Raw genomic sequence first — 10,286 nt, 5'->3', positions numbered from 1 at the left:
AGGTACGGGGGACCCGTGTGAACCCTACCAACAAGACCCATACTCTCACCGAGCTAACATTCTAGCTGGGTAGGGAGATGAAAAACAATTGTCCCAAATGAATCAGTGATACGAAGTATAAAGGGGGAGGTAGGGATACAAGTGAGGACGCTGGAGGAACCCCTAACCTCTCATCCACTCGGTCCAGCCGCCACCTCAGACACATGAGGAAAATGAGGCAGAAACAGCAGTGACCTGCTCAAGACCAGAGTACAAGGGAGCTGGTTAGAAGCGGAGTTGGAAGTGAGAACTGTCTTCCTGCAAAGCCCATCTTTTCTTCACAGCCCCTCCCAATGACGGCTTTATTTTCCTAACACTGTCTAGCCCATAGACCCCAGCACTGAGGGAGGGGAAAGCAGCGCTCGAGCCCCGCCCCCCGCCGGCCCCAGGGCACAAGGGACCCCTCCATCCCGCCATCACACCCCAAGACCCCGGGAGAAGCCCGGCGGGGCGGGGCCTGGCCACGCGCCGGCGCGTCCAGCAGGTGGCGGCAGCGAGCGGCCGCGCCCCCCGCGCTGCCACCCCGCGAGCCCGCATCATGGATGTCGAGCTCTCCTATTTCGTTTTGCTCGCCTTGGAATTCGAGACTCCAGACGAGGACCAGGATTCATGAGCCGGTCGCAGGGGCCCAGGCAGGGGCCTCTGGCTCCCGACGCTGGCCGAGAGGTGGGTCCCAGGGCGGTGGCTGCTCCCGAGGCCGGGCGGGGACGCGCTGCCCCCGCCCTGCCTCCCCGTGGTCCACACCCCCTTTGGGCTCCCGAGCCGCGGGGCTGGAGTAGTCGGGGGTGCGCGCGGGCCGGCGCTGCCAGCCCCGCTTCTGCCGGGCGCCGGGGGTCCAGGGGCCGCGGGACCCGGCGCGCGTGTCCTCCCGCCGCCGCCTCCTCCTCCCTGCTCTCACCTGCGCCTGTTAGTCCACTCGCCTTCAAGGCCAGTGGCTGCAGCGCAGACTGCCGAGGGGACGGCAGAGGGAGAGAGAGCACCTGAGGATACAGATCTGGCACTGGACTGCCTTTTCACCCCCCAGGTGATGAGTGAGGTCGGAAGATCGCAAGATTTAAAAAGCAACCGGGTCCTCCGTATTGAATGAAAGACCCAGTGCAAAGGCATCACCATGAACACGAGCAGTAAGTGGGTCCTCCTCTCCTTTGCCATGGGAACAGGGTGGGGGCGGGAGGTGCAGGAGCCTGCGCTGGGGCTGCCTGGAAGGAGGAAGGCAGCCTGGCATCGGGGTGGACACATGGCCCCCAGACTCCTTCTTGGTCCTTTCTGTGCTCCCCAGAAGAGGGATGTGGGTCCGGCTTTCCATGACAATTTTGCTCATGTTCTGTTGGCAGCAACACTTGCCTCTGCGGGGAAGGCTGCTTGTCTCCTTCTAGCAAAGCCTGGGAAGGCCTAGGAAGCACTACCGTGGCCATTGTCTGACTGTGGGGGCTCTGAGGAGACCTCCCGGCACACAGCTGGAGAGCCATGGAGGGCCTGGCTTGTCCTGTAGCTGGGAGGAGCAGGGAGGCTGGCCCTGGGGCTGGTGGTGGGTGGATGTGGGCAGGCAGTGGGCTGGGAGCGAGCAGTTTGATAAACAAATCATCAGGAAGCCACCTTTGGGTTTAGAGATTGTGAAATATCCTGTGCCTGCAGCCCATGGGCCTGGGGCTGATTTCTCCACACACCTACAGTCTGGGTAGCCATCCTGAGAAGAGAGGAAAGGGACAAGCCCTTTGGCCAAGATCGCTAACATGCCAGAGGCAGCAACTGCTTTGAAGAGACAGGACCAGACATTTTGCTGCTGGGCTGGGCCTCCGCTGCTGAGAAATGCAGGCAGAAATACAAGGAGGCCCCGTCCGTTTCTCTTCAGTGTAGTCCCTTTGACCATGGGCACCCACTGTGACCAGCAGCACCCTGGAGAGGAGGTCTGGGTTCAAGTCCTCCCCCTCCGGCCTCCTCATCAGCTCAGCTTGTCTGGGTCCTTCCAGTAGCAGGTGGGATTGTTGAAGCAGAGTACCCTAGGAACATTTGGTTCCCTGGCTCTGCGACTTTCCTATCAGTCTCCTCTCTGGATCCCAGACTGCTGATCTGTAAAATGAGAAGGGCTGAATCTAAATCTGTAAGTTTCTTCTTAAAAAGCTAGAGCTGAACAGCAAGGCCAGAAAAATCCGTACCCTCTGAGGCTGGGTCCAGACCAAAGCCACTGTTTCTCCACCCTCCCTCCATTTCAAGGCTGTTGGCATGGAGGGGAGGAAAACAAAGCAAACGCCAGGGAGATGGAAATGAAATATATTTATTTACTATGTATTTGTATGACTCATCTCTCTGCTGTCTTCCTTTGTGTATTACATAGCTCTGCTAAGCAAGTGTGGCCGAACTCCCTCTGCCTTTTCCAGCCAAAGAATTTTTCCTTTTGATTTTGACAGTCAGGGACGGTGCTTTGGCTTTACACCAGGCTCCAGAAAAGAGCAAAATTCTATAGACCTGATCACCTAAGTGGGCCACATGTTTGCCTCCTCATGCTTTCAGAGAAGTAAAGATGTGAGCTGCCTGTCACTTCTCACTATCTCCAGGGGGAAGATGTATTTATGGGAGTCCTTTCTCACTAAATGATAGGAGAGAAAGATGGCTCATCTAGTTTTCAAGAAACTAAGAAATAAGTTCACAAGCAGCTGGCCCTGCCCTTTTCTCTTGTCCATTAGTAACACCGAATATTCCTGAAAGAAGGAAACAGCTTTTACTTTTTTTTTTTTAAGAAATAACAACCAATAGAGTTGAATACCACAGAAGATGAGGGCTAACAAAAATGTGATTCCAGCCTCATATACTTTTTCTAAGTAGGGACAGTGTGTTTATTTTCCAGGAGTAGTGGAAAATAAACAGAGTAGAATGACTTGGGCAGCCACTGAGCTCTCCATAAGAAGTGCTTCTCTGAAGGAACAATTTGGCCACTTGTGCTCAGGGCTCGGGGGAGGGGCTCCATCATCCCTGAGGTTGCTCCCAACCCTGAGAATCTGCAAATGAAGAGACTAGAAATCAGACCTCACATGAGTGAAGCAATGACAAGGTCATAAGGTTATAGGGACTGGGCATTGGCAGGAGCAAAAATGCTTTCCCCTCTGGGATTTGAAATTCTTACTTAATTCTCATGAACCTAAGAGACAATCTCACTCAGTTATTCTCTCCCTTCCATGTATTGGGTCCTCACCCTCTACCAGTCACTGTGCCCAGCATTGCACCTGTATGATCTCCCCAACTGTCACCCCCAACGTGGGAGATGGTGTTACTACTCCAGTTTCGTGGGTGACACCTTGTAGCTGATAACGTTCACTAACTTCTTCAAGACATGCAGTTAGCTGTTGGGTTATGAAAGGTATTTGGATGCACTGCATTTTGACAGTGTGCATCATTCCTAATCAATGGTTCAGACGGCACCCCTGAAGTGAGGGCAAAGCATGAGATGATGATGAAGTGATAATTACTTCATCTGGGCAAGATGATTTGGGGCTGAGGTCTCAGAGCAGCACGTGAGAGCTGGTAGGGCTCAGGCTCTCGGCTCAGCTGGTCCCAGGTTCGGGTCCTCGTCTTTCACTCGTTAGCTGTGCGTGGAATGGAGAGAAATATTAACATGGTATGCAAAATACAGAGTGTGGTATTTGGCTGGCCTCGTATCAGCAACGGTGGTCAGGCTGTTCTTGTCACCCCAGTGGTCATTGTGGTGGTTGTCATTGTGGACTCTATGTCATCAGCCAGCAGATCCCTCAGCCTCTCAGAGGCTGGTCATAAATCGAGGATACCAGAAGTGTGATTTTGAGGGTTAAGTGGGATCAGGAGAAAATGCTTTGTACACATAAGTGAATTGTTTTTAATCATAAGTGAGACAGGCGTGGCTCAGATGGTAACACCAGGGGAGTGCTCTATCGGCCCCTTCTCAGTGCTCTTCTAGTGTCTTTGGAATCCTTACCTCCAAAATCTAGCTGAGCTTCAGTACACCGCAGAGCAGGACTGTGAGAGGAAGGGGTAATTCTGGGGATGATGGAGTCAGGTGGTACGAGGGAACGTCCCCTGATGTATGCTGCCCGTGCGCCCGGGCTCTGTTCCTTCGGAGCCTTGTCTGTCACCCCTCGCTCGTCCACGGGACTGCTGGCCACTTTCCCAAACCCGCACAGCAAGGAAGGAGCTGACACCAGACCCATCACTTTCATACACGCCTGGAGCCACGGAGGCGCCAGCATCTAACGTGCAACAATAAATTGTTAGGCAACAGTAAATCTTTGGTTATTCCCTGTCGGTGTTTCCCATTCCCAGGTTGGCCCCAGGAATTCCCAAGCCTCCTGGTCCAAAGCCAGGGGAAACTGAGTTTACCCCAGGCTCCAGAGGCCCTGAGCTCCAGAGTCGAGTCTCTGTCCCATAAAATTTCATTCTCCTCACGAGTCAGAACACCCAGAGCTCCTGCGAGTTGCGGCTTTTGTAGGCACAGAGCTCAGCAATGGCCCAGCCTTCAGCTTGGGGAGCATCACGCGCACCACGCACAGTTGTGCCAAGAGCGATCCTCCTTTATTTCATTGGCCCTCCTGTTCTCTGACCCTTTCCTTGGTCTCTGTCATGGACTGGCATGCCAAATGGTTACGGTTTTGGAGTAGACTGTTTTGCTAAAAAGAGCATCGAAGGTTCCTATCACCCTTATCATGAGATAAGCAGACACCGTCCTGGGGCTGTAAGACCCTGAGTTTGGGGGTATGGATTCCTGAGTTCAAACGTAAGATGTATGGTGTAGTCTGTGATCTTGGACCAAATAGCTCACGTCTCTGAACCTGAATGTTATCACGTATAGAATGCGAATGATAATACCAAAGTGCAGCGTTGTTGTGAGGATGAAGAGAAACAACGTGAGAAGCTCACTGGCCTCTGGTCCCGGGGGATGGAGTTGAATCTCAAGTTGAATTGGCCATAGAGCAAAGTTCTGAAATGAGAGGATCAGAAGAACCAAACCCTCTGGTTGAAAGTGAGCATGTTTTGCCATTGTTGTAGCTAGCACTCGGTTCTGTTCATAGAAAGCCAGAGCTTCCTGAAGGAAACCTTCGGGAAGATTATTAACCCGGTATTGTATAGGGCATGGGTGGAAAAAGGCAAGACAGGAAGTTAGGATCTTAGCTGAGAGACAATCACCCTGGTTCAGAAAAGGTCTGAGGGCCAGGATTTTGGTGGTTGTAAGAATAGAGATCGGGGGAAAGATCTTTTAGAAAATAAAACCTGGGGCACCTGGGTGGCTCAGTCATTAAGCGTCTGCCTTCAGCTCAAGTCGTGATCCCAGGGTCCTGGGATTGAGCCCCGCATTGGGTTCCCCGCTCAGCGGGAAGCCTGCTTCTCCCTCTCCCACTCCCCCTGCTTGTGTTCCCTCTCTCCTGCCTCTCTCTCTGTCAAATAAACAAAATCTTTAAAAAAGAGAGAGAGAGAGAAATAAAAAAGAAAAAAAAATTTAAAAAGAAAAGAAAATCTGCATGGCCTCGCAGCTGTTGGATGATAGGATAAAAAAGAAGGGGAGGAGTCTATCAGTTAGGGTCCTGGCAGGGAACACATGGGCAGTTTGAAGGGAGCTACATAGGAGTCTTTGCAAGTGTGTGAGAACGGGTGTAGAGAAACAGACCAGAAGCTAGGACGGCCCAGTACTAGAAGGCTGGTGACTGCCTGGCTGCCCTCTCCTCCCTCCTCCCGTCGCCCACTCTACTCCCCATTGGCCCAATCCCTCCAGGGGCCAGCGGGCAAGGAAGGTAGTTGATGGGCCCATAATATTCAGCCTCATAGGGCACAGTGCAGAGTAGAGAAGGCAGCAGCAGGTGTGGAGACACATGGGAGCTCAGAATGGAGGACACCCAGCACAAGGAGCAAGATGACCGGCCTCTGCCAGGTCAGGACTCCTGGAATTCTTTACGAGAAGGATCCATTACAAACACAAACTTGGTAGGCTGCCCTCTAAAGCAATTTTACATTTTCAAAATTTAGATAAAATAGAGATGACTGTATACTTTATAAGGATGGAGTTTTGTTTTGTTTTGTTTTTTAAACGATGCCTCCCAAACGAATGAAGCAGTTGTCGACAAATGAATCCTGGAGGCTAGGAGCAGGGTTGAGGAATAACGTAGGGAACAATTTTAAAACCATCCAAAATGAGGGCGCCTGGGTGGCCCACTCGGTTAAGCGTCTGCCTTTGACTCAGGTCATGATCCCAGGGTCCTGGGATCGAGCACCGCATTTGGCTCCCTCTTCCGCAGGGAGTCTGCTTCTCCCTCTGCCCCTCCTCCCACTCATTCTCTCAATCTCTCTCTCAAATAAATAAATACAATCTTTAAAAAAAACCATCCAAAATGAGTATAACACATCTCAGAAAATCACAATGTGATTTCAAGAGTATTTGTAGTGCACAAAGGAAGTGATACCCATTCTGAGCTCCAGCGTTCCTGTCTGGCAAAGGCTTTATCTTGCTGAGGTCACATCTGGTGTGGTGAATGGCCAGCCACTGGCGGACCCCCAACAGTGGCCAGATACCATTGTACAAGAACAGAAAACAACCCGCAGTGTGTAAGCACCTCTGACTTTTTGAATATTTCACCAGTTAAATTGTTCTCCTTTAGCCCTTAAGGGCACAGACTGGAACTTACCCTTTACTTGCTGTGTGTCCTTGAGCAAGTCACTTACCTTCTCTGTACCTCACTTCCTCATCCGATCACAGGGGAGCTTGTCTCACAGAGCTATTGGAAAGAATATGTGAGCTAATAGTTGTGAATTGCTTCAAACACTGCCTGGCCGGTCACAAATGTTTATAAAACAAATAAAAACAGTGCATATTAGTTTGCTAGAGCTGCCACAACAAAGTAGCACAGACTGGGGGGCTTAAACAACAGAAGTGTATTGTCTCACAGCTCTGGAGGCCAAAAGTCCAAGATCAGGGCGTCGGCAGGATTGGGTCCTTCTGAGGGCCATGGAAACTATCTCTTCTAGCCTCTGTCCTGGGTTGTGGACGGCCGTTTTCCACCTGTGCCCCTTCCTCTGTCTCTGTGTCCAAATTTCCCCTTTTGATAAGGACACCAGTCATATTGGATCGGGGCCCATTCTAATGACCTCACTGTAACTTGCTTACCTTTGTAAAAACTGTATCGCCAGATAAGGTCGCATTCTGGGGAACTGGGGGTTACGACTCTAACGTGTGAATACAATCCATAATGCGGTGTTTGTTACATAAATGACTCATCAAGAAGAAGATTTTCCTGTGGGTTGGTTTCCCCTGAATATCAGCCACTCCCCAGGGCTGGTGGAGGCTGCTGACCTCTGACCAGCAGGGATGAAGCCTCTCCTTGAGAACCTGAAGGGTAATGCTCACACGTAGGAGGTCCCCGGAAGGGAGGACTGTGGTGGCTTAGTATTCCACACTCAGTCTGTCTGCAGAAAACGCAACTCCCACTCCAGCCCCTATCCAGGTCATTATGCACAACTGTAGCATCTCGATGGTGTAACGAAATTTATAGTCACGGTATTGGTCTTCAATCTGCCTCGTTCCTGGGAATGTCCAACATGGGGAATAAGAATTGGATTGTTCATTTGTTCACTCAACAAATACTTACTGACCGCCAACTCTTCACCAGGCATGATGCTGGGGACACAGCCGTAAATATAACAGACGTGGCTCTTGCCTTCGTGGGTCACACAGGCCCTGAAAAATGGGCCACCTGGTGACCAGCATGATAGGACATGTTTTATTTGCCCTACATGAGGTTTTAATGAATTTGAATTATTGGCCAATGGTGAGAAATTGGGAAATTGAGATATAAAAATTGGAATGTCTAGCTTCTCTTAAAAAGGGGGGGCAGCGGGGGCGCCTGGGTGGCTCAGTCGGTTAAGCGTCTGCCTTCGGCTCAGGTCATGATCTCAGGGTCCTGGGATCGAGCCCCATGTCTGGCTCCCTCCTCAGCAGGGAGTCTCCTTCTGCCTCTCCCTCTGCCCCTCCCCCCTGCTCATGTTCTCTCTCTCTCTAATAAATAAATAAATAATCTTTAAAAAGTGGGGGGGCAAGGGAAGATCTTGCATCCCGGCCCCTGTTTTCCTGTATGACAATAGCAGCAGGACAGCTTGCTTTCCGTGGGGCATGTACTGGTCTCTAGGCTGCCCACTTATCCTCTCAGATTGCACAAGGACAGCTTTGTATTTTTATGTTCCCTTGCCGCTGTAGGCATTTTAATTTTTAACCCCCAGTCTAGTAGATCATCAATATAACATCAAACATGGAGAAGTGTGTGTTCACCCAGAGATGCAGAAACTGCAGCATATCTGCTCATTTTTACTGGAGAAAGTTCTATCTAGAGTTAGCCACTGATTAACACCACCATGCTATGCAAGTCCTCTTGAAGTGAGCAAAATCCTGCTGCATAAATAAGGATTTCCCCAGCTGACCCATTCCCAGAAGGGTTATATCATATCCTGTCTGATACAGTTGGGCAAACATGTCCTGCCCCCGTCTCCTAGAGGTCAGTTTTGTTTCCAGGGGAACCTAGTGGTGGGGGGTGGGGCACAGACCAAAGGAAGGCAATTCTGGATAACCGATCCCACCTCAGCGTACTTTTTCCAGACCAAAGGAAGGTACCGTGAAAGGCTGAACTGTTCCTGAGATTGCTCTGACCGATGGGGCAGGCCCGGCCCATTTGAGGACAACTAGTCAACAGCATGAGTTCTGTGTCAGTAAGGTCAGTGTATCCCAGCTAAGGAGTGATTACTGAAAGGTAATCACTGAACTTGACCCCAGACAGCATTGATCCCATAGGGCTCTTCAAGACTTCTCTGTCAGTATGAGGTTCTCCTGCTTGAGAAAGAAAGGAACAAGTAAGTGGATAATGCCAACATAATTTCTGCAGTTGAGAGCAGATTTTTCTTCATTCCAGTAGAAGAAATAGGGGGGCAAATAATTCAAAGAAGGCAAAGCACAGTGCCTCGCCCACCATAGGTGCTCAAAAGATATTTGATGAATTCATTTGTTAGTGAAAAGCCTGCTCTCTTTGTCTTTACGATAAAGATCTCTCTACTAAGCTCTAGGTTTGTCTTTCTGACCATCAGCTAAGTTGCCTACTTGGATATTCCAAGGTACTTCAAATTCAACCTAAAATTTAATAAATTCATTCTCTGTGAAAGAAAATAAGAGAAAAACTACTTCAACTCTATGGTCCCAGTTGATTGCTAAAACAGTCACCGAAGTTAGTCCTTAGAAAGTAGTCCTGGTCGACATGTCCCTTTCCTTCACGCTTTTGTGTTCGGTCAGTGTCCACCTCTGGTCACCCCTACCTCCCAACCGGACCTCTTCCGCTCCTCAGCTGCCGGCACTTCCCTTTGTTCATGACACCAGGCATGGTGGCCCCCGGAGGGAAAGGTTGGGGGGAGGGGATGAGTTGATCTCAAGTTCAGTAGGAGGCAATGGAGTAATGTGGGCTGCTGGACGACGCGATTCTAGGCTGCATGGACAGGAGGGGGTCATAGCATCTCTCTGCAGAACCCTGCTGAGGCTGCCTCTGAAGCATGGCTCTCAGGGAAGACAGTGATCAATCGGAGTGTGCCCAGGAAAGCGTGGCCAGAATGATAGAGAGAGAGTAGGGAGATGCCAGAGTCAGCCCCTCAGAGGGGCTTTGTGTCCCTCGAAGAGTATGGAGGACCCCTTGACGATTTCACACAGCGCTGCTGGGATGTGCCCTGCAGCCCAGAAGTCTCTAGCTTCTTTTCTAAGTTTATCACTAGCCAGTCAAGGGGTCCAGACAGGCTGTCCTTGGCAGTCCCCATTGCTCCTGGTGCTGTGGTTACGGCTGTGTGCTCCCGCAATGGCCCCCACCCCCTCTCCTGGCAGAATTCCACTGTCTCCTGCCTGTATCACTTCCAGACCTTCTTCCTCACAGCTGCTTGATTTTGTGCAAAGCTCAGGTCTTTCTCCATGGGCTGTTATCTCTTGCCCTCCCCAGCACCAGCAGAGCCAATGAAATGACTGCTTTGTGATGGTCTGTCTAATGACACAGTTGATCTATTTTAAGCACCTGAAACGCACTCCACCGAGTGCGAATCTTCCCGCAGAAAGCTGCTCTCAGCATGTAGGACCACAGGCAGCCCAGGGTCTGCTCCTGCTTTTTGAAATCTGGGGAAACAGCTCAGGGATCCGGACCCTGCCCGTGCAAGGACGATCTAAGGCAACCGTAAAATTAGATATTTTTACGGTCAGCATGAGTTATTCTGGAAGG

The 10,286-nt window shown here is 50.8% G+C and overlaps 1 protein-coding gene across 9 annotated transcripts in view; it reads left to right on the top strand.

The window, feature by feature from the left end:
* The first annotated feature begins 549 nt into the window (after window positions 1–549).
* ABLIM3 (actin binding LIM protein family member 3) overlaps window positions 550–10,286 on the top strand; it is a 109,501-nt gene continuing 99,764 nt past the window's right edge. For 6 of the 9 annotated variants that reach the window (XM_027604999.1, XM_027604997.1, XM_027604996.1 and 3 more), the window contains exons 1-2: window positions 550–705; window positions 1,064–1,163. In XM_027604999.1, the coding sequence (XP_027460800.1) occupies window positions 1,151–1,163 (13 nt within the window). In that variant the 5' untranslated portion in view covers window positions 550–705; window positions 1,064–1,150. Of the gene's footprint in view, window positions 706–800; window positions 1,164–10,286 lie in introns of those variants that run through there. The other 3 variants (XM_027604995.1, XM_027604991.1, XM_027604993.1) reach the window with 2 other exon arrangements.

The sequence above is a fragment of the Zalophus californianus genome, chromosome 5, assembly GCF_009762305.2.
Source record: "Zalophus californianus isolate mZalCal1 chromosome 5, mZalCal1.pri.v2, whole genome shotgun sequence".
Classification (NCBI taxonomy): domain Eukaryota; kingdom Metazoa; phylum Chordata; class Mammalia; order Carnivora; family Otariidae; genus Zalophus; species Zalophus californianus.
Note: the sequence above shows the minus strand (reverse complement) of the source record. Positions and strands in the feature narration are given on the sequence as shown.